The sequence below is a fragment of the Colletotrichum godetiae genome (assembly GCF_030913485.1).
Source record: "Colletotrichum godetiae strain CBS 193.32 chromosome Unknown BDP55scaffold_3, whole genome shotgun sequence".
Taxonomy (NCBI): Eukaryota; Fungi; Ascomycota; class Sordariomycetes; order Glomerellales; family Glomerellaceae; genus Colletotrichum; species Colletotrichum godetiae.
In genome coordinates, this window is record NW_026851251.1 from 1,663,156 (window position 1) to 1,686,605 (window position 23,450).

A 23,450-nucleotide genomic window follows, 5' to 3' on the forward strand; every position below is an offset into this window, starting at 1 on the left:
AGATGGCTCAGGATCAGGGGAAGGAGGGGAAAGGCATGATATGGACCGGCATGAGACCCTGCCGACTTTCTTTTCTGCTGGTCTTGTGAGACTTGAGAGGAAAGACAGTCTGGTGCAAGGCAAGCCGCGAGGCAACGCATTGATGGCATGTTGGATTTGCATGTTGGGGGTTAATTGGGTAAGATGGTCATCGCTGACGAGCATGAGAAAGAAACCATCATGATCTCAGTTGAAGTCAGTTCCATACCTACGTAGGTAATTAGGAGAAAATACAAAAGTAGTCGGACGGTACCGTACGGAGTTCGGATGTGTGGAGGCTGCGTGTAATTGCGGCGAGCAAGGCACCCAGGCAATACCTTGCCTTATGCTTCTTTTCGCTGCTTCGCTGCTTCGCACCCCTGGGCCCCTGGCCATGGGACGGTATTCGGTGGTTCCAACGGCCAATGGTGCCCTTTTCTTCTTCTTTTGCTTCTTCTGCTTCTTTTCTGGGCTGGTCCGGCGGGATTATTATAGGCTCGGTGACAGCAACCCAAAAGAGCCGTAGACTCGTAGTCAGCCATACAAACCCCAGCAAGAGGAGAAAAGGCTGTGTTTACGGAGTACCGTGTTGCCCAATGGCAATGAAATGACATGTTCGTATGAAAGACGAAAGAGGAGTTCTGGAGAAGAGAAGAGGCTGGTGCTTGCAGCTTGGTCCGGGTTCTATTCCCACTCGGTTGGTATTAACTGGCTGGAGACTGGAGACTGGAGTGACTGGCTAGGTGATTGATTGATTGATTGACTGGATGGGCATGTCCGACTTTCTCTTCTTGGGTTGCTTTATTGAACAAGATTATTATATTGGATTTTGGGATTGGGATTAGAACGGGCTGGTCTTGCTGCTCGGCCTCCTTTCCCACCTCACCCCTCCCAAAAGCAAAAGGCTCACAAGGCCCCAACTTCCCCAATCATGATGATTATCATGCTCTTTCATCATTAATTACCCACCGGATTGAACTTGCCAGCACCACCGCCGTGCCGCGCCGCCATCGAAATTCGCAAATCAGAATATACCCGACGGAGACCCCAATCCCAACCCTGATTTGATCATTGCTGTCCTGGTCTGGTCCGGACGTTGATTTGATCCTCCTCCTCCTCCTTCTTCTTCTTCTCCTTCTCCTCCGCTGCCGCATTTTTGATATCCAATTGTTCATTCGTCATCCACCATCGTCCATCCACCCACTCACCCACAACACCTGATTCGATTCCACGTCCATCCGTCGATACTTTGTGGCGGCCACCAGCAACGGTGTACAACCCTTCGAATGCCGTAAGACCCGGATCATGGGACTCGATCCGACGCAACAATGGGTGAGTTTTACAATTGGCGTTTTCTCTCTGTATCGTCTTCCCTCGGCCCTCCCTTCCCTTTCCCAATTCCCCGCATAGCTGCGTCAAGTCAAGCCTTTCAACCACACACCGAAGCATCTCGGAGGAGCATTTCTGGAAGCTTTGGAGGCTTGCATTGCTTCCCGAGTCTCCATCCCACCCAGCCCGTTTACCCTCGCTTGGCCCTTTATTTTGCCTTTTGTGTCATGCCATGCGGCGCCGCCCTCGCCTTACGTACAACGTGACGGAGACTCGCCGACGAACGCGCTTGGCTCGTCTCTTTTCGTCTCGTTTCGTCCCGTCTTCTCTCTCTCTCTCCCCCCTTCCGTACCTGGTCAGCCATGAGGTAAGGCAAGGTTCGGAATAGTCTGGCCTGACCTTTTTCTCGCCTTTTCTTCTCCAATCTGCCTCGGCCCTCCTCCGACGGCTATCAAGGGTTGCTCATCGTCCCGTGCTACACCACCACCACCACCAACAACGCTACCACGTCCACCGGCAACACCACCTTACCTTATTTGCAAACCACACGCGCGCTACCCATCCGCTGCACACATAGCCAGCTCGCACGCAACACACAGACATTGGGTCCGTAAACCCAGCCTCGCGCGCCCCAGGCCCAGGTCGAATCAGGTTCGAACTTGTGGGTGCGGCTCTCCTGGCTTCCGCGCTGGCCGTTGGCGTCAGGTTGCTTATGCAGCTTTGCGGCTTGCCCTCCATTGCTCTTCGACCCTTGAGATTTTAGCGTTGCGCCCTCCCTACCTAATCGCGGTCCCCAATCGTCCCTCTTCCTGTCCCAAAGTGTACTCTCTTCGTCGCATCTATTCTCCTTCTGGTCTGCACTGGGCTCCCGGTGTTGCTAGACCACACATCTGTGCACCTTCAAACCGTCTAACGCATACAAACCTCCACCCCGTCTGCCTCCCTACGCGCAGTCTGTCGTTTCACAAGAGAGGGGAAGGCCTGTCACTAACCATAAGACGTCGTCTCGTCTAGCTCCGTCCCAGGCGACGCTGCCCGATCTTTTACAGGACCCGCCGTTAAAGTTCTCTCCGCGATCCGTCACCACCCTCGACGAAGAAGACGAGGACGACGCCGATTGGGACCGAACCCTGCGACCCGCCGCCCTCGAACCACATCCTCATCTTCCCCTGCCTCGCTCCGTCACCCATTCGCGCGATTCCTCCTACGAAAAGCTCTCCTCACATCCGCTTCCTCCGATCTCCGGCTCCAACATCTCTCCCCGAACACACACACACGCCCACACACACGCCCAGTCCCGCACAGGAGGAGGAGGCCTCGGCGGCGTAATCGAACGACTCGTCGATCCCAAGAGCGCGTCATACGGTCACCATCGTCAGACCTCCATAGTACACGGCATTCAACACTCTAGAAATGGAAGTCACGCCAGCTCGTCTTCGAGTCCTCTCAGCCCGCAGATAATTGCTGCCGCCGGCGCGGGTCTTACCCCAGAACGTCCCGATATGCACGCCGTTGGCCGTCTAGACCCGGACGTGCCTCCGGGCTTGCGCCCAGGCACCGCCATGTCTGGCACCACCGTCAACTCTGGGCCCATTGTCCCCGAGAGAACATCTTCAGCTACCGACTTTTCCAATACCTCTGTCGCGCAGAGAAAGGTGGAACGAATGCATAGCAAGACGAGGCGCGAACACGCACACCATCACTCCCACTCTTCCAAGCACCACAGGGATGAGCAAAAGACTGTGGGGGAATACGCTTTGCATGTGCTCTTCACCTCCGTATGTTGGGCAAACCCGCTTCCATCTCGCGTGACCAAAACAAGCTCTGATAATAACCAATTCTCTAGTTCATTGCGCAAGCCGAGGAGAAACTCAATGACTGCATCACAGTGCCATTCGAACCGGAGCCGCAGGTCGAGCAGATCTGCGGCCCGGGAGTCGACCCATCCTTCGACCAGATCATTACCGCCTTGGGCCACATTGCCCGGCCGCGACCGAAACCCCTTATAGACTCCATGATGCTGTGGAGGAAGAGCAAAAGCGATGCGGCCAACGAAGCCCGAAGTCAGTTGCAGCAATCAAGGGGTGCGGCACCAGGGCCTCTCCAACGCCGGAATACCGAGCCTCTGCAGCCTCTACCCGGAGCCATGGACAATGGTCTGGCCAGTCCGCAGACTTCATTGGCCGCTAAACAAGAATTCGTGGCACACGCCGAACGTCGTTCTACCGTTTCCATCTATATCCTTTGCCGAGTGCTTCTAGAGGTCATCAGTCAAACGAGCCTCCCTTTCTTGACGTTGGAGATGGAGGAGAAGCTGGAGGGCATCATTTTTGGCCAACTCAAGATCGCCGACACAGAGCAGCTCATGGTCAGCCCGCTGAAACTTGCAAACTGGAACCTCTTCTCCCAGCTCTTGGGTGTCATGAGCGAGATCAACTTCAGGGGCGTCACAGAAAGGTTTCTCGGAGACCTCGAACGATCACTCCAGGAACTGGTGGCCAAAAGCCCCACATCACCAGCAGGCCGCGATGCCGAGGGTAAGATTGAGCTCGTCCTAGGTGGAATGAAGCATCTCAAAGTCAACATGTCACATCCAGAGGCCTGGGAATACTCGTGCGACTTCATGGTAGCCGTTGGGCGCCTATTCCATCGCTCCCACGGCCAGCGAGTGAAGACGGCTTTCTGCCAGGTGCTCGAGACGCTTCTGCTCACTGTGGCCGCCAAAGCAACAAATCAAGATCTGGCGCATCCGAAATGGATTGAGGTTCTCGGCGCGATCGGTCCCCGCCTTGCGCAAATGTTCATCAAGCCTCGGCATTGGGGGTTCGCCTTTCCCTTGACAGCAACGCTGCTCTGCGTATCTCCTCCCGACACATTTGGATCCCAATGGCTCCAGTTGATTCTCCCTCTCCAGCCGAAGCTCAAGGACCGTTTTACACGGCCATTGTGCCTCCAGGTCATTGCGAGGCTGCTGTGGACATACCTGTACCGAACCAACGATACCCTGCCTAATACCAACAGGAAGCTCGACGAGGTGATGAAATTAGTTTTGCCACCAACGAAGCGCAGTCTCATCGCCTCCGACTCGGCTGTGACAGAGCCGGTCATCCAAATCATCAGAATCATCGGATACAAGCAGCCCGAATACTGCTTCAAGCATGTTATCTTCCCCTTGATCAATGTGGAATTATTCGTATCCAACAAAGACTTGAAGGTGGAACAACTTGATCCAGACCGCATGGTCATTGGAATCAGAGCGTTCCTTGCCATCATGTCTGACCTAGAAAAGGCTGATGAGGGCCGGCCGCCTTTCCCAAGCTCATTCCCACCGCCACCAGCGATTGAACGCGGGCCTGTCTCTCCCGTGATGGCCTCACCACACCACACCGCGTCCGCAAGTTCTACTTCGGCGACGCCTGGCGAGGGTGAGCAGCTCTCCCGCCCCGTCCGGACAAGTGCCCTGAGTGACATTGTCCGTGAATACTATCATAAGTTCTGCGAGATTCTCGGCAAGATCACCATCATTTGCGACAACACGTTCGGAGGCCAAGCCGTGTTGGATGAGAAGTTTAGCAGCCCAGGCCCCAAGACCCCCATCGCCGATACGTTCAATTTCTCACGGCGGGATGACCATCAGTCTCCTGCGGATCACAAACAGGCGTTTTACGAGCTTTTACATGTTGCCGTCCAAGCTTTGCCTCGTTGTCTTTCTGTCGATATACCCTTTAACTCTCTGATCAACCTGCTTTGCACGGGAACCGCCCACGTGCAGTATAATATCGCTTTCTCGTCCGCTCAGTCACTCAAGGCCATAGCCCGGCAGGCCCACGCGCAGCAAGTCACCATGGGCTTCGCTCGCTTCATCTTCAATTTTGACGACCGGTACTCGACCATGTCTGACGGTGGCATGCTCGGACCTGGTCACATCGAGAGCACTCTGCGTCTGTACGTTGAGCTGCTTCAAATTTGGATCGAGGAGATAAGAAGAAAGACTCGAGATGCTTCTCTAGACCAACTCGAGGCGAGTGACAAACGCGGCGCAAAACTTGATCTCTCCGGCATCTGGGCAGAGGTTGATCAAGCAGAGGCCCACGGCTTGTTTTTTCTCTGCTCACAGTCTCGGAGGGTACGCTACTTTGCCATAACCGTCCTCCGGCTCATCAACGATTTCGACAAGGCGCTACAGAACCAAGACAAGGATACTCTGAGAGTCATTGACATCTTGGAGAATGACTCGATGCAAGTAATGAACTTTAAGGATGAAGGCCTCTCCGTTGCTGAAAGGAGCAGGCTCCAGAGAGGCATGCAAAACAGTAACATTCGAGGTGCCCTAGTGGAGTTGTGTACCAGTGATGTCTCGTACGACACGACCTTGTGGTTCAAGCTCTTCCCCAATCTCATCCGTATCGCGTACGAGAAGTGCCCCTTTACAGTCACCATTGGTCGGGACCTGATCTGCAACCGCATTCTGCAGATGTACAAAGCTATCGTGCTCTTGTCGGAGCCATCGAGGGGCTTGTACTACGGATCAGATCCCGGGAGCGCCCGCGTCGCTGGTAGGACACCGACAACACAGCCGGAAATCCTCGTGGAACAGTGGAAACTCTACTTGATATTCGCTTGTACGACTCTGGCTGACCCAGGAAGCGTCGTGGCTGCCAATCCTCAAGCCGCACAGCATAGCCGAAAGACGTCCAAACCTGCCTCTGCGGACAAGATTGTCTCAGCCAGGGTGCTCTTCAAATACCTCATACCCCTTTTGTCCGTCTCGTCGGCATCGGTCAGAGACGCGGTGGTCCTAGCCATGGGCTCTATCAATATCCACATCTACCGCACACTCCTTGAAGAGCTGGCAGGACAGGTTTCACGCTGTAACGACGAAGCTCGCGCCCGTATCCATCAACGTACCAACAGCAGCCCGAGACGGAATCGCAAGATGGATCTGCTAAGGACGGAGATTACCCACGTTTATAAGCTTACCTGCCATTTCCTCAAGATCGAAGACGTCTACAACGACGAGTGGGTCCTCACCAATCTCGTCACCTACACTAGGGACCTCAAGCTCTTCCTCATGGACGGTGAAGTTCAAATGGATTGGGAGTTTCAGAAACTCAGGCGGCACTACTGCGGCCTGACGGAGGAACTCTTTGAAGGGATCAACAGAACCAAGGATCCTTCTCGATGGATGACGTTCGAGTCCCGAAAGTCCGCATTTTCTTTGATGGAAGACTGGTGTGGCTTCTCGCCTAACCAGACGCAGATCCGAGTCCGAGAAGACACCATGCGGCAGTCCCTCATTGACCAGCAGTCACTCGGGGAACGAGGTACGGTCACTGCGGCCATGGAGATTGAGAAGCGAAACCTTCGTACCGCAGCTCTCAGTGCCATGGCTGCCCTCTGCGGCGGACCGATGAGCATCACCACTGAGAGTGGCGCCACGCTACAGTTCGATATCCGAAGAATGCTGGCTTGGATCGAGGCCATCTTCAACTCGGGAAGCGATCGGATGAACGTGATCGGCCGTCGAGCCTTGCAGAACTTGATCATCCACAACCAGGAGTTGCCCTATCTCCTGGAACACTGCATAGCTCGCTGCTACCTGTCCGACGTTTCCAAGGTCCAGGAGAGCTATTTCGCCGTCGTTACCAAGGTTCTGCTCGAGCACCTCGATTACACGTGCCCATTCTGGAAGCTGCTCGGACTATGTCTGTTCACTCTCGGCAACGACGAAAGTGAGATCAGATCAAAGTCTGCCCGTTTGATGAGGGCTCTCGAGGAGAGACAGCAGCCAGGGCGTACTTCAAAGATCCAGGACTACGACATTAGCATTTCCGACAAGACAAAGGCGGTCTACAAGCTGGCACAGTTCGAAATCTCAAAACGACTTGCTAAACAGCATACTGAGCTGGCGTTCCACATCTTCTCCGAGTTCACTTTGTACTTCAAGGATCTCCAGCCTGCCTCACAGCGCAATGTTGTTGCCGTCATACTACCCTGGATTCAGTCGATTGAGCTGAGAGTCGATCCTAATGGTGGTCCTATCGCTCAGTCGTACGTATTGTTGGCCAACTTGCTGGAAATCACCATCAAGTCGAGCGGTGCTTTGCACAACGAGGTTCAAGCCTTGTGGCAAGCTCTCGCGACCGGGCCCTATCCTGGAAACGTGCGGCTGATCCTCGACTTCATAATATCTCTCTGCCTCGAGAGGCGCGAGCAAAACTTTGTCGAGTACGCCAAGCAGATTGTGGTCTTCCTCTCGAGCACCACGAGCAACCCCGGCATGAAGGTTGTTGAGTTCCTTCTGATGCAAATTACTCCCAAGGCGATGGTTCCAAACGAAAAGAAAGACGCCATGCCGCCGCCGCCCGACATCGGCCTGCTCCCGTACTGTGCAGACCTGGGTGAGGCACTCCCCGTGGGCACAAAGCAAGCCGGGTTCTCCCTCGGCCAGCTTTCGCTCATCCTGCTTGTCGATCTCATGGTTTCCCCTGTGCATCTCACACCTGAGAACGTGCCGGTGCTACTTCAGGTGGTCACCGTTCTCTGGGATCACTACACCCCTCTCGTCCAAGAGCAAGCCAGAGAAATGCTGGTCCATCTCATCCATGAGCTTGTCATTTCTCAATTAGATGACGAGACGGAGCTGACGGCTAGAGCGTCAATCGAGGACCTAATTGACTTGATCCGCCGCCATGATCGCTCAGTCGTCTGGGGCTACGAAGACAGCAATGGCAAAGCCGACGACCACGACAACAAGGTCCCTCCAAGCATGGAATTCTTGACGGCCGAGGTTGTCAAGACGTTTGAAATCACCTACCCCGGCATCAAGGACCAATGGGGCAGGCTGTCCCTTACATGGGCAACATCGTGTCCCGTCAGGCACCTCGCGTGTCGCTCATTTCAAATTTTCCGCTGCATCCTCACGTCACTGGATCAGTTCATGCTGGGCGATATGCTCGCCCGGTTGTCGAACACTGTTGCGGACGAAGACACCGAGATTCAAACGTTTGCCATGGAGATTCTTACCACTCTGAAGACGCTCATCCTCAAGCTCGACGCAGACAAGCTGCTCACATTCCCTCAATTGTTCTGGACAACGTGTGCCTGCTTGGAGTCCATCAACGAGCGCGAGTACTTGGAGGCTGTGGAGATGCTCAACGAGTTCCTGACAAAGGTAGACTTTAGGTCGCCCAACGTTCGCATGTTGCTGCTCGACGGCCAACCTTCGAGGTGGGACGGTGCCTGGGAGGGCCTCCAGTCTTTGCTCTACAAGGGGCTGAGATCGTCCATCTGCATGGAGGCTACGCTCACCACGCTCGACAAGGTGGTGCAGCTGCCCAGTGACGGACTCATTGGCGATGACAGTCGGCTATTCTTTGCGATCCTGGCCAACTTCCCCCGCTTCTTGCACGAGATGGAAGAGGATGAGCCCAGTGAGCAAGTTCTGCAGTCCGCCGAGATCTTGTGCACTGTATGCGAGGACCATGGATATGGCAACGTCGCTGAAGTGCTTCAGGAGTACGTCAGCTTCAAGTATCAGGGCAACAATAGAGAGTTCCAGAGCCGTCTGTTCGCCTCGTTACAGGATCACTTCCTCCCCAACCTGGACTTCAAGATGGTCATTTTCCTGATGGGTCTCCTTACAAATTCCACGGCGTGGGTGAAGCTAAAGACCATGAACATCCTTAGCATCGTCATTCCCGAGATTGACATGCGGAAGCCTGAGCTAGCTGGCCATGGCTCTGATCTCATCTCTCCTCTTTTGCGTTTGTTGCAGACCGAGTTCTGTATGGAGGCACTAGAGGTTTTAGACAACATCATGACAATGTCGGGCAGCGCCATGGATAAGCAGCACCTGCGGATGAGCATGACTCGCTCTACCTCGAAGACGATCCGCAAGGAATACGAGCGGACTGTCAGTCTGTTTGGTATTCCGGAGGCTTCTGGGTGGGCCATCCCCATTCCTGCCAGGAAGACAGATCTCACTCGCGCGAATATCCACGCAGCATTCTACATGTGTCAGGCCGCGGAAGGAATCCTGACGGAAGCAACGCCCACGCCCGATGTCGAGTTCCACACCGACGACTTCCCGTATAGCTACTTCCAGATGCCCGACCGGACCGAGACGATGATGTCGGACGAAGGCCGCGGCGACGGACACCTCGGCGACCTCGTGACCAAGCTGGACAGCCTCGACGATTTCTTTGACGACCTCGGCTCGAGCCCACCCAGCGACGGCCGCTCGTCGAGGACCATCACTGAGTTCTCACCGGACAGCTTCGAGTCCGGAGCGCAGCTGTATGATGAGCAAATCCTGCCAATCCTGCATCAGGCTTCCAACAACAGCACGTTCCAGAATGGGTTTACTGACAGGCCACCAGCTACGGCAAGGGATCCGAGCTCCAACACGATGAATCCTGGAGCTTTTAGCGCGTCGGGAGCGGGCGGCGGCGGCATAGGAATGGGCGGAGGGCTAGGAGTCGGAGGACCGGGAGGTTCCTCCTCGCGACCCGGTCTCCATTATAGGTCCATCACGTCGCCGTCGGCACCGGCATCCTACCAGCCGCACATTAGCGAGTTCACCTCGGATGACGAGTTCCCCGAAGACGTCTTCTCCGACGCGGACGACGAGCGACCGAACACGGGCCACGGCGGCGAGGGGTCCTTTTCGCTGGAGAACATGATTAAGCCGCTCGCGCAGAGCACGCGGTCTCGGATGCGCCGTTTGACGGGCGGCAGGTCACGCGAGAATGATCGACAGCAGGAACTTTTCCGAGCTGAGCGGGCTGTTGCAGCGCAGCAGGTTCCCAAGGTGCCGACCAACTTTTTGACCAAGATGCCGCAGCAGGGGGAGATGCTCTAGGGGTTGGGAAGGGGCGTTGAAGGTTTTCTCAAGTCAAATAGTTGTTCTATTTATCTACATTATGTATAAAGAGCACTAGTCTACTTGACTTGATAGGAGGAGGCTTGCAGTTTTTACAGAGCATGGGTAGAGAGGCGCATGCAAAACGAACTTACGTATCATTGCATCACGACGCAAGATGGATAGAGGAAGAAGACGAAGACGAAGAAGAAGAGAAGGGGGGAGCAACGTACCTCACCTAATAATGAAAAAAAAAAGAAATTATAAATTCACATAAGAGAAAGAAAGTGTCTTTGGAATCACAGCATTAGCATCTTCTGGTTCAATATGATAGTTTTCTTGATTGTGTGAGACCAACCCTAAGATCGTTTCCTGAGCCTGATATATCTCTCTCTAAAGCAAAAGACGAAGTCGCCGCTGGATGTGAGCGCGGAATACGGGTTGTGTAAGGGGGTGGGTATCTAGTATCGGTGTCTGGTGGAGTAATCTGCGAGGGAGAAACACGATTAGCAATAGAGACGAGGACGATGGGTTTGGCCATGGTAGAGGGAGCGGGGGGGAAGGTACTAGAAAAAGAGAGAGAATGAGCATACCCTTTGGACTGACGACGAGACCACGGCCCTTTTTGGCGCCGCGGTAGACTGTTTCGATGATGTCTATGAGTTCTTGTTTGTCTTCCAACACCCAGTTGAGCTATTGAACCTCTCGTTAGTTATTACTGAGGTAGCCGGCGTTTAAGGGACAGCATATTTGCGACGGTACCTTGTTGTTGTTACCCGTTCCGAAATCAACCATCATGTGTTTATTCCGGAAGAAGAACATGATTGTGCAGGGGTCGTAGAGTTCGTACACTGCCAAGAAGACGAATATTAGCATCTAGGAGTCTAGATTGTGTATATATTCCCGAGAGATTGACGGTTTATCAAGGCGGTTGAAGAGGTGGAGGGGACGTACTCTGATTGAAATCAGGCACCTGATCAATATCGCAGACGTAGATGGAGGCAAAGTTCTTGACGCGGTCCGAGATGCGGTAGAGGACTTCGTCTTGCTTCATGCAGTCGCGATCTGCGTCTCTTCCGAAGCGGATCTGTGTTGTAGATCTTGTTAGTTGGCGGACTATTGCATGCGCAGAAGGTTGCGCCGGTATATGGATGAGGAGGAACGTACCACGACGAGGCGCTCTTCTTCGGAGAGGATTGCTTGGTCGACGTGCCAGCCGCTGTTGAGATGGGGGATGACGATGGAACCCATGGTGATCTTGTGTGGTATATGTACGTGGAAGTTATAATTCGATTGTTTTGAGAGCACGTTGCGGGATCGGCGTGGGTATGGGATGCTTCGGTGGTACCGGTGGTGAGATGGGTTTGTGATGGAATCGTTTGGTGTTCTCGAGGCTGGCGGGGAGGTTTATTTGGATTTGGACTTCCAGCAAATGGCCGGCGAAATGTCATTGCGGGCCCCCCCTCCCCCCATGCTAAGGTACCCCCAAATCCGCCCCTCCAGATCCCCGCGCTAAACCTGAAGGGAAAAAAAGACAAGAGCGGTCTGAACGGCAGAACTTTTTATTTCTTGGACGGTATCCACAGCTGTGTTCCTATGGACGGTTTCTTGGGAACGATGCAGTGGACGAGTCCGCTCACTTAGGACAAAATTCTTTTTTCAGACAAGATACCCAGAATGCCTAAACGTCCATCGCGTGGAGGATTCGAGGGCGCAGATGCGTCCCGAAAGAGGCAAAAGGTCGTGCATGAGGCGCCGACTTTCGAAGAGGTTGCTTCTGCGCGGCACCTGCAGCAGCTTTTGACCTTTGAGCAGGACCAGAAGCGAGCGCGGCATGGTAAGCGCACTCTCATTGACTGACATACTAGTCAATTGGGGCCCAAGACTGACTTGTATATCTCTCATCCAGGTATCCAATCCCTCAAAGTCTTCCTCGACGGCTTCAATTCCGGCCATGGCGACAACGAAGCTCGCTTCGCCCTCCTCAGAGAGTACCTTGAAGCCTCCCGGCCGCGCGACAGCACCGGCGACGACGCCGTCTACCTCTCCGACGTGATGGAAACCTGGTCCTACGGCGCGCAGGTCAACAACGAGGCCATGATGTCCGCCGTACCCGCCGTCCTGGCCCTTCTCCTTCAGGTCGTCTCGCAGTCCCTCCAGCTCCTGCCCCACGCTCTCGACATCGCGCGTACCTTGTTGCAGGAGCGCCAGCTGAAGCTCCTCGCAAAGTGTCTCTCGGCACCCAAGGGCAGCGGCTACGTCATTTCTCCAACGCTGCGATTGGTACGCGAGCTCGTGATGCTGGATGGTGGCACGCTCGCAAGGCGGGTCTTTCGTGCGCGAGACCATACGTTTGCGAGCTTTGCGAGGAACCTGGAGATCCGACACCTCGGCGCGGACGGCGAGAGGGGGGGCGGCGTGGTGGAGGACCCATCTAAGCCGTCGGTGCGAACGAATGCGATTAAGCTGTTCTTGAGCTGCCTCAAGTTCTTGCCATCCGAGGCCAAGAAGGAGATGCTGATGCTCAAGGAGGTGTTTTCACATCTGACTTTCTTGATCAAGGATGATCCGCCGTTCTTGATCGTCGAGATGCTGGCCGCGCTGAAGAAGAGCGTGCTGCTGGACGAGAAGCTGCCTCGCGAGGTCAAGTTTAGGACGTTCAACACAAAGACGCTGGATCGACTGGCGGGACTGTACACGTACAGACACGATGTCGAGGGACATGACCAGCCTTCGGTCAGGGAATCCGTTCATGAGTTTCTGCTCTACACCTGCACGACTCCGGGAGCAGGCGTGCTGTACTCCGGAACGGGGTTGTACCCCAAGGAGCTCGAGGACGAGGCGGCGCAGGATGTCAAGAGCTTGGACGACTACGCCCTGGAGCGCGTTGCGTGGATGGACAAGTACAAGGATGACATCGCCGTCGCAAACTTTGTGCTCTCCGAATTTATCCAGAAACTGCGTCCGTGGTCGAGTCTGAAGCACAGCGAGCTGATCGTCGCCATCTTCCAGTCGGCACCCGAGTTGGTCGCCAGTTACTTTATCAACAACAAGTCATTCACTTTCGAGCCGAAGCTGTCCATGACGTGGATTGGATACGCCGCGTTCCTCTTCAACACGGTCAACCTCCCGCTACCGCCGCACTACGGCCCCACGACGGGCTACCGCCGTGTGCCCCCGCCGACGTCTATCCTCCTCGATAACATCCTGCCACTCCCGCTCAAGCAGCGTGACCTGGTGCGGTGTCTCTCGTCAAAGTCGACTCTGGTCTCCTTCTTTGCCGTCCGGATCCTCGTCCTCGCTCTGCAGAAGCTCGAGGTTGCGTTGAAGATGCACCGCGAGGCGGCCGAGTCGTCAAAGTCGACCTGGGAGACGGCGAGCCGCAAGCTCATTGACGAGTTTTGCCAAAAGATTCCCGATATGAAGGAGGTGACAAAGTGCTACAAGGCCATGGCGGAGGAGAATGTCCTCCAGCGCGAGGCAGCCAGCAGGTTGCTGCTGCTGTATTACGAAGTCATCCCGCAGGTCGCGCTGCGTGCCAACTTTGACGTCTCGCCGTTCCTGGTCAACTCCCTTACGCGCCTCGATAGCCGTGCAGACGAGCCGCAAAACCAGGCGCTTGCCCTCATGGAGCTGGAGAACTTGATTGCCATTGCCGGATATTCGCCCGGTATGAGGTGGTTCGCCAAGACGGAGGGTCTCGCGGCGTCGCCGTTTGTCGCGCTGCTGAAGTTCTACGTCGAGGCTGCCCAGGGACGACCAAAGTTGAAGGAGGTGCTTGAGTCCGTTGCAGTGCAGCACCAGCTTGTGTTGCAAAAGACTGGACTCGTCCCTCTTCTCTGCGCCGCGCGGGAGCTGAAGAAGAGCGGCAAGTCGAGGAACCTGGACCTCATCTGGGAATTTGTCGATAACTGTGCTGGACGATGCGCCGCCTCGCCCCTGAAGTACGTGGACCTGATGCAGGAGAGCGTGACCCAGGGCGAGGATGAAGTCTTAGCTAGCTTGCTCTTGGCTACGATGGTTGAGCAGCTGTCTTTTGTTGCCGACAAGGCTACCGACAAGAAGGACCTAGAGCTTCTGTCCAAGTTCATTACGGTGCTCCTGAGCTGCGCGCAGACCAAGGGAGAGACCAAGGCCGTCATCGGCGCGTTTGCCAAGAAGATGACCGAGGTCTTGGGAGATCGTGCTTCAGCGATTATCCCCAAGACTGACAAGGCTTTGCTCAACGGTGAACCTGGAGATGAGGCTACCGTAGCGGATGACACTGCTTCCAAATCACAAAGACCAAATTCGAGCGTCAATGACGAGGAAATGGACGTGGCTTCGCTAGAGGCTATCCTCGATGTCCCCTACGCACTTGACGACGACAACTCTGCCCTCCTAAAATGGAACTCCAAGTCCGCAGAAGACCTCGTCGACGAGGGCTACGCCGCGGCGCTCATCCGCTTGCTCTGGTCCGAGCACGGCAGCATCCGCCAAGAAGCCCTCACTAACATCATGAAGATGGCAGCCAAGTTCAAGGAGTCAAACTACGAAGAAAAGGACCAAATCTGGCTCCTCCTCTCGGAGCTAGCAGAATCGTCCCGGCCCCTTGTAACCCGCGGCCCCGTCGCCTCGCCCCTCGTCGCCTTCGCCATCGCCTCCCTCGAGGTCCTTAAGAACCCGCTACACTGCCTCTACGCAAAGGTGAACAGCTTCCTCACTCGCGGCCCCGTGTGGCAACACGACAAGGTCCCTCTCGCGCACGATATCTTGCATGGTTCCCCGTCCGAGGACGATCGGTATTACACCGAGGTGAGCTGGCTGCTGGCGTATCTGCTGGACGGCCTGCGGACGCCGGCGGACTTGGCCGTGTATCACCAGAAGAAGTGGTTCGAGAAGATCTTCGCGCTGGCGGGGAACCCGTATATGCGGGCGAACCTGCGGACGAGGATCTTGAGGGTTTTGTGGCGGGCGACGTGTATTGAGGGCGGGAGCACGACGCTGGCGACGAGGTTTGGGATTGTGAGTTGGTTGGAGGTGCAGGAGGCCCGGTGTGGTGGTGGCAGCGGTGGTGGTGGTGTTGAAAAGGTTGATGCGGATACGAGGGAGACGAGACGGTTGTATCGTGCGCTGAGGAGGCGGGTTTGGGAGACTTGTGATCAGGAGAGGGTTGGGGAATGGAGTCGGAAGGGCGTCCCTTTGGGTTTGGAGGGTTGAAGATGAAGAGGATTGAAAAAGTAAAAAGTATGGTGCTGGTAAGTACCACGTAATGTACAAATCGAAAAAGGGGAAAATGGGAGCCAGGGCAGGGACATTTAGAATATACTCGTCCTCAATATGTGTACATACTACGACGCATTTTCAAATGACTTTCTAGCTGAATTATGGTGATACTCGATTATGGGATTTTGATTGACATCGGGATTCGGATGAAGTTGAGCTCATCTTCCGAAATCGGCTACGTATTGAACGACAAGCAGTCCTGCACCACGAGGAAAAGGGGAATAAGGTCCAGGAAACAAAGCTGTGTAGCATAGTACGGTAAGCAATGATTGTTGATAATTCGTACGGGGGGGATATGACCGTAAACCAACCCGTTGAACATGGCATATCTTCAGAGGCAAATCGCGAGGGATCATGTTCCATCGCCTACCTACCTTGGGCAGATTTGATGTACTGACTCACAAGGAAATGAATGTGTTGAGAGTCAGATAACATTTGAATACGAGGCCAGGTTTGGAAATTGGGAGTAGTAGAACTGAAGTTGATTTGTGTCGCGACTTTGTGGGATCCAGCCGGGGTTCTTCCTTCTAAATAAGCTGGATCTTGATATGTACATTGGATATACAAGTTTATATAGGACTAGGGCTTATTGATGAACGGGCTTTCTGGAACATCAACTCTACTTGGCTTATGCTTTAGTCGCCGTAGTCCTTGGGGTCGGGTCACAACCAATAGTAGGTAGTGCTTACATGGCTCAATCTAAGAGACAGGTGTTAGTCGATCTAGTCACCCAGTTATTATGTAACCACTGGATTGGAAAAATAGGAAGACAATACTACCTTGGTCTATGGAGTGTCAAGGTGCTTAGCCCGAGACTATTGTCTTAACAACATGTTCCATGACTGAAACTCTTGGTAGAGCTTATCAGATGTAATATACGAGTAGACACATAAAACGGAGTTGATGTGGATACGTAGGTCTATTTTCTATATCTATAACCTCGTCTCTAGCGAATACCCGTTCACGCAATACCAGAACGAACCTATTCCATCATTCTGCTGCAGGTGGCATGCAGTCCAGCCACTCTTCTTGGATTCACTACAACTCCTCCTCACACCGTCTACACCCACACTCGAACCCCCAATTCCTCTTCAACGTGGAAACCCTCTTCTCCCTCGACCACTTCTTCTCCTCTCCTCCCAAATACGTGATACACATCTCCTCTCCCCTACCAACGTCTCTTCCCGCCCGAAACTCCCACACCCTGCCCTCTCTCTTCTTCTCGATGTTCGGCCCACACGAGTGGTTCCAGTAACTCGCCGCAGGCCAGCACCCGTACCCAAACAACTCGGACCCTTCGTCCTCGAGGGACCGGATCCCGAAAGCATTGTGATTATCGCGCGAGGAGATGAGAAACAAAGACTCGGGCGTGACGAGGGAGAGCAGAGGCAGAGGCAGGACCGCGAGCAGCTGTAGGTAAGTGGCGGTGAAGGCGTGCAGGTCGGCCGTGTTGATGTAGGGCGTCGAGTCCACGGCGAGGGAGAGGACGTGTTCCCATCTTTTCGGGTGGTTATATAGCGCCACGAGGCTGCCGACGCAAAAGTTCATGACGTCTGGTTCGATGGGCTGCTGGAGGGCTTTTTGAAGGGCTTTGCGGTGTTGCTTTGTGATTGGCACGCCGCCCTTGCTGTCGTCTGTCGAGGATTCGGCCGTCCGGAGTGTGCGAATCAGCTCCGCCTGGTCCTTGGTCGTCTGCCACGCTTGTGTGATCTCCTCCGCCGCGGGTTTTGGTATGGTGATGTCCACCATCTCGTCCCTCGCCTTACCACCACCGCCAGCGTTGTTGTTGTTGCTACCGCCCTTCTTCTTGTTGACCAGCGTACTCACCTCGGTCCAAGCCTGGACACCTACCTCGCCAGTCTCCCGCCGCCACGTTTCCCGACAGTCACCGGAGCAAAAGGCGAATCCGACAGTCTGGTCACGGATGGGCAGGTCTCTGCCGTAGTCGTACGCAAAACACTGCCCGCAGACCTCGCGCCTGTACTCCCGCAGGAGGACTGAGAGTGTGAGGTCGTCGGAGCGCCAGAGTAAGGAGCCAGCGGCAACGTCACGGGTCGCGAAGACGGCGCGGCCCGCGGTGGGCGTGTCACGAATCTCAAAGAGGGAGGAGACGGGGCAGCCTGAGACGAAGGGCTTGTCGGCGTCAGAAGCCTTGACTGCCAGGGACGAGGGAGCAGAAGAGATGGAGGACGGTCTCGAGAGGCTCGATGCTGGATAACTCGTCAGTAGAGTTTCCGTGTCGCTGTCGACATGGTTCATGGTGAGCGGTTGCATGTTCATGGTGAGCTGAGTTCTTCGTGTGAATCGTAGTGGAGGTCAGTTTATGGCTATGAGCTCTGTATGGTGATCTTCTTGTTCTCTTTTCAGAATCGTCTGTCGCTTTGAGCTTAGAAAAGTGAGTGGTGGTAAGCAATCAAGGCTCCTCGGAGGAGTTTATGGAGTGATAACAGGTTGTTGAACCGGACGACGGTGTTCAACTTTGTAAAGAGCGTATACTACTGATGGAATTATGATTTTCAGTAATAGCCATGCTGTAGTTTGGGTTTCTGAAGTAGGTAAGTTTCGATGTCAAGGAGGTTTACTATGAGATCGGAAAAAAATAAACAGAAAAAAAACAACCAAAGAAAAAACCATGAGGTAGGTGGCAGAGGGGTGAAGCTTTTAAATGTCGTGGGTGGACCCGACCCTTAGACCCCTAGATTGACAAGTTCGGACTAGTGTGAGGCGATTTAATCTAAAGATAAGCGAATGACAGCGAGAACGTGTTGCATGCGGACGGGGGAGAACAAATCTCCTGCCTTTTTCGAGGGTTTTGCTTGGATGAAGTTCAAACTACAGTGAGGAACACAAGAGGCGGTGAAGTTGTTGTAGTGTAAGTGAACACAAAAAAAGCAGCCGCAAACTTGCGAGATTATGTGTGTCTTACAAGAACCACTAATGCCACAACAGACAGGCGAGGATGGGATTCTCGTAAAAAGCTTGAAACCAGATGAAAAGGATGAAATAAGATTGGGACTAGGCTCGGAAAGAAGGATCGAGAGGGAATGAGTTCCAGACAGCCGTGAAACCATGTCAGTTGTCCCATTTTTTTTTTTGCTGGCCCAACTTCCTGTGAAATCAATCGTGTAGATGCTGATAGGTCGGATCTTGCTTGGCTCTTGATCGTCGTAAGTTGCCATCTCCTGAGACCAATGCATACCACAGGCAGATTTTCAGAATTGACGGCCTTGATATAGAGCAGGCCATGGCTTCAATGAGATGAAGGACGTGTTCCAAGTTCCAAGAGGGAGGATGTAACGCTGAGTGTTGAGGTAAGGTAAGCAGCATTCAGATCTCGGTTAAGCTCCAAGAAGGAGATGGTGGGGCGGAAGTGTGCGATTTGTTTCCCCATCCCTCAGCGAGGAAGAGGTACGTACCTGCAACTTGGGCAGTCTCCTGGTCCGGGCTTTTTTAAGGTCGAGAATCCCACGGCATGGGCCTTGGCCCTTTGGTAACAGAACATTTAAACCAGTCGGGTAGGTACCTATTCGAGAAACATGGGCATGCTTAGCTAGCTACCTCGGGTACATTAGGTATGTATCGAGTAAAACTTAAGTCACTATTGCTGTAAGCGCCATGAAGAGATGCCGATTGAATGTTCAGTATCCGTACGTTAGGTGGCGACTGGTGTCGCACTCTGACCGAGCCATTGTGTCTCGGTGGAAGGAGTTACCCAAGGTGAACAAATGGGTTGACCTCAGGTGAGCCTAGGGGCAGGGGTGAGGGGTTGGGTGCATTTGCCTTCCAAGTCTTTGCCTCGAGATGGCAGGGGCCAGGAGAAGGGAAGCAGGAAGGAGGGGAAAGTGAGCCGACGCGGTGAGAACAGGTGAGGGCAGGTACGAATACGGACCTGGAAACACCCATTGCCCCTTCTACGTTCTTTACGTGCCTTTCCACGGTTCTTGACACCTCAGAGTGCCTTGCCTTACCTTAATACCACACACAGTAAGGTGACTTTGAGGTTGGCAGGCGGTAGGCGTAGGCAGGACCCATCCCTCCCTCCCGTCCTCTCCATTGGAGACTCACCTCAGACCTCAGACCGGAGGTGAAAGGGTGGAGGCTTGGAAGGTGAGGGACACACGGTGACCCGGCACAGCTACACCGCAGTACTTGTCACCCTGCTACGTAGGTACAACGTACAGTGAGAGGTGAGGTGGGGAGCGGAGTGCTTGGCTGCTAAGGCAATAGACCTGGACACCTGGGCAGTGGGCACCTGAGCACCTCCTCCACCAGGTTTCGTCCCAAGTGCCAAAACCTCCTTTGACCACCTGCACCATCTCTATTCGTACCTACCTACCTACCACCTACCTTACCTTACCTTACCTTACCTTTATACGCCCTGACAGTTCGCTGCCGAAATTCGCCCATCACAATAATCTCTCACTCCGCATCAAATATTGCATCACTCTACACTACCTTACCTTACCGTCCAAACACCAAACCATCGTAGCTTCTTCGCCTTGCCCGTCTCTGATTGCCAGCCTCGTCGCAACAAGCTACCCAACCATTGCCCGCGCTCTCTAGCGCAGCCCGATTGGAGCCTGTCCTACGGATACTCCGTATTCCGTACAGACACTCCCGTCCTGTCCTGTCCCATTTCCTACCGTCTTCCATTCTGACTTGGCCATCGACTGCGACCGAGACCGATCGCCGACCGACCGACTGGACTTGACCTTCCTCGACACCACCCACAACCACCACCACTCCCCTCTTCACCCCTTGTGACGTAGAAAGAACAATAACAACGACGGCATCGACGAATACAACCTCAGCCTTGAGCGCCAAACGCCCCAACACCTACCAGTACCACAATACTACATCCATCTCCTCTCCAGCTGGTGAACCACTCTACCTACGACAGCTCCTCCCTTCTTTCTGTCGACCGAATCATCGCCGTCTGCTCATGCAAACATCACCCTTGCCACACCATCAATAGCCTTCCAACCTGTCATCGGATGCGCCTTGCATCATCCCGCTGCTATGGCACTTCAGTACTCGGCAGAGCTCCTCATTCACCTGCGAGAATCACCACTATGCATCAAACCATCTGCTTTACCGCCCGCTGAAGAATGGATGGGGTATGCCGTCACCATAATCCTTGGACACAACTCCTCCCTTTTCTAACTCTTCTTCTCAGACCACCTCCCGATAATAATCGAACCCAGACCAACGTCGCCAAAACCACTACTGACAGAAGAAGCCACGACAATCCCTTGCTTGATCAGACAAATCGTCGTCCTGGCGTTGACCGCCACGTCTCGCGAAACAGCGCCAGTATGTCTCCACCTCCTTGTCCCCTCATTTCCCTCGCCTCGCCCTTTGAGTACTTGTCTCGTAACTAACCCAAACTTCAATTTCAGACCCCGAAGACATCATTCTCGGACCTCCTCGAACTGCCTTCGCCTCTGCGACTCTGCGCAATGGCAAGCCTTTTGACAATGACAAGGGCCTCAAGGACGCTGACTCGCCTAGCCGCTTCAATTTTCGCAATCGCAACGGTGATACCCCCGAAGGCGATCGCTTCCGCGATTCGAGAAACACAAACTTTGGTCGTCGTCGCGGCGACGGCGATCCGCAAGATCAGGAGGGATGGAGTACAGTGAAGCCGCGCAAGAGCTTCGGCCATGAGGGCGCCGAGCGCTTCCAAGGTCGTATGGGCGCCGGTGGTGGCGACAGGCTCCCCAACGAGCGTCGTCCCCGTGATCGCGAAGACCGCGAGGGCCCAAGAGACCGTACTCACCGCAACTTCGATCATCACGACAAGGAGCATGACCACGAGGAAGCTGAGCCGCGGCCCCGAAATGGCCTTAGCAGGGGCAAGTCGGAACCCTGGTTCAAGAACGAAAACAGCGCCGCCGGTAGCAATACCAACAATGTCAGCACTCCTGAGAAGCCTCCATTGACGGCTCGCGAGCGCATTGACCGGGCCAAGAGCTGGAGAGACCGAAACCGTGAGGCTGAGCCCGTCGAAGAAAAGAGCACTGGCAGGAACTATGAGCGTCGCTGGGAGCGCGGTGAACATAGACAAGAGCGAGAGCCTGAATGGTTCGACGAACCTGCCGGAGAAAAGGCAGGAGGCCACACGGAGGAGGACTTCAAGAAATTCATGGAAAGCATGAAGGCTAGTCGCAATGGTCCTGCCGAGGATAAAGCGCCAGTTGCCGCAGTCGAGGCTGCAATCAAAGCCGAGCAGCCAGCTGTTGCCTCCGCACCTGCTGTTGAGATCGGCCCTGACCAGTTCTTCCTCAAGTTCGCTTCTGGCGCTGGCTTGGACGTCAGCTCCCCGAGCGAGCCCAAGAGAGAGACTCCTTCCAAGCCCAAGACAGGCGGTGGCAAGTCCTCTCGATTCACGTCATTCTTCAATGCCCCACAGGATGACCCCAACCAACGGATGAAGACGGAGCCTTCGACGCCAATGGCTGGTCTTCCGTTCGGTGGCCCTGATCTATCTGGACCGGCTCCCGACAATGAGAAGCAAGCTTTCCAAGCTCTGCTCATGAAGCTGCAGCGTTCAAATCTTCAATCAGCCACACCGCCTGCATCGCAACCATTCCAGGCGCCTCCCCCGCCAGTCCGCGAGCATGCTCCCTCCAGCTCTGTCGCGTCGCCTGAGCCATTCCAGCAGTATGGCGGCGAGCGCAGAGAGGATCCCCGCCCTCGCATGCCGCAGGGATCCATGTCAATGTCAGACATACTTGCCCCCCGTCCAACGATGCCTCACCAGCAGCAGCCGCCCGCTGCTCGTCAAGACCAACTGCTTCAGGAGCTGGTTGGACAGCGCCACCAGGCTTCTAGCCAGGGCTCCGGCCGAATGGAGCCAAACCAAGGCCGCAACTTGAGCAACACCGAGTTCTTGATGAACTTGATGAGAAACCAGCCCGAACCCCCGCGAACGGAGCAGCAGCTCCTCATGCGTATGCCGCAACCTCAGCGGGCCGCTCAGATTCCGCATGCTCAAGACCGCGAGCCCGACTTCCAGCAGGGACATCCGCAAGGACTTCCGCAGGGCGGCCGTGGTTCTCAGCGACAGATGCGTGGCCAAGGCCCGCCTGGCTTCATGGATGAGGCCTTCCACCACCCCGAGCCAGAAGCGCGCATGCAGCCCACGCAGATTTTGCAACGTCCGCCCCCGCCTCCCGGTTTGGACCAAATGAACCCCAACTGGATCCAGGGCGGCGGCGGTCCCCCCATGCCCCCTCAACAGAGATCCATGGTCCCGCCGCCTGGTCTCGCCGGTGGTCCTGGCCGTAACCACCCGATGGCCGCTATGTTCCCCCCGAACTTCCCTCCTGGAGCGTTCCCTCCTCCCGAGGCCATGGCAGGCCCCCCACCACGCAACATGCCTCCTCCTCCGGGTTTCTTCGGTGGCCCCCCTCCCGGATTTATTCCTCCCCCGGGAATGCCTGGCTTCCCTGGTCCGGCTGGGCCCGATGGTCATGGCTTCCCCTTTGACGGACGTATGCCTCCCGGCGCCGCCCAGGCGTTCCGGAGACAGTAAACTACCCACATTATGGAACTACCATCGGCCTCGCTAGTAGAGGCCATACTTCTGTAGCATATCAACTGCTACATCTACCTTGTTCGAGTCTCACCACCAAATGTTCAGATGTGTGTCTCTAAAAAGGACATGATATGAAACACTATAAACGTAAATGTCGGTATAACGACGTGTTGCTTATCGGATTTGCTGGACTGGCATCCAACCTCTAATCCTCGCACACCAAGTTCCTCCTCTTATGTGTGGAAATCCCACACGTTTATGCAATACGTTTCCTTGCCCACGAGCAGGGGGACCAACCAACTAAGCAGGTATCTTTGTCTAGGGCTCAGGCTCACAATGGAAGGGGATCTGTTGCCTTTCGGATGACGGACGGTACTGGGCTGGTGGTGAAATGGAAAACAGAAAACAGGACTGGCGAGTTTCTGAGGCAGGGGG

General features: G+C 54.7%; 5 protein-coding genes across 5 annotated transcripts; 3 read left to right on the forward strand and 2 right to left on the reverse strand.

The window, feature by feature from the left end:
• Positions 1-2,849: 2,849 nt before the first annotated feature.
• On the forward strand, positions 2,850-10,210 carry BDP55DRAFT_540388 (cell morphogenesis protein PAG1; the record flags this gene model as incomplete). The annotated part of the gene is made up of 3 exons (XM_060568118.1): positions 2,850-3,125; positions 3,194-9,645; positions 9,739-10,210. 3 exons carry the CDS (start codon positions 2,850-2,852, stop codon positions 10,208-10,210), a joined length of 7,200 nt encoding a protein of 2,399 aa, XP_060435880.1.
• Positions 10,211-10,671: 461 nt separating this feature from the next.
• On the reverse strand, positions 10,672-11,461 carry BDP55DRAFT_540746 (mitosis protein DIM1; the record flags this gene model as incomplete). Its single annotated transcript, XM_060568151.1, has 5 exons — positions 10,672-10,697; positions 10,804-10,903; positions 10,973-11,061; positions 11,165-11,297; positions 11,378-11,461. 5 exons carry the CDS (start codon positions 11,459-11,461, stop codon positions 10,672-10,674), a joined length of 432 nt encoding a protein of 143 aa, XP_060435881.1.
• Positions 11,462-11,887: 426 nt separating this feature from the next.
• BDP55DRAFT_540571 (ribosome biogenesis protein Urb1) lies at positions 11,888-15,409 on the forward strand (the record flags this gene model as incomplete). Its single annotated transcript, XM_060568135.1, has 2 exons — positions 11,888-12,047; positions 12,120-15,409. The coding sequence occupies 2 exons, from the start codon at positions 11,888-11,890 to the stop codon at positions 15,407-15,409; spliced, it is 3,450 nt and encodes a 1,149-aa protein (XP_060435882.1).
• Positions 15,410-16,379: 970 nt separating this feature from the next.
• Positions 16,380-18,068, reverse strand: BDP55DRAFT_645972 (uncharacterized protein). Its single transcript, XM_060573674.1, has one exon. The coding sequence runs from the start codon at positions 17,753-17,755 to the stop codon at positions 16,514-16,516; it is 1,242 nt and encodes a 413-aa protein (XP_060435883.1). The 5' UTR covers positions 17,756-18,068; the 3' UTR covers positions 16,380-16,513.
• A 2,198-nt stretch (positions 18,069-20,266) lies between these two features.
• Positions 20,267-23,244, forward strand: BDP55DRAFT_217332 (uncharacterized protein). The gene is made up of 3 exons (XM_060566047.1): positions 20,267-20,592; positions 20,652-20,788; positions 20,875-23,244. Exons 1-3 carry the CDS (start codon positions 20,495-20,497, stop codon positions 23,010-23,012), a joined length of 2,373 nt encoding a protein of 790 aa, XP_060435884.1. The 5' UTR covers positions 20,267-20,494; the 3' UTR covers positions 23,013-23,244.
• Positions 23,245-23,450: the final 206 nt, after the last annotated feature.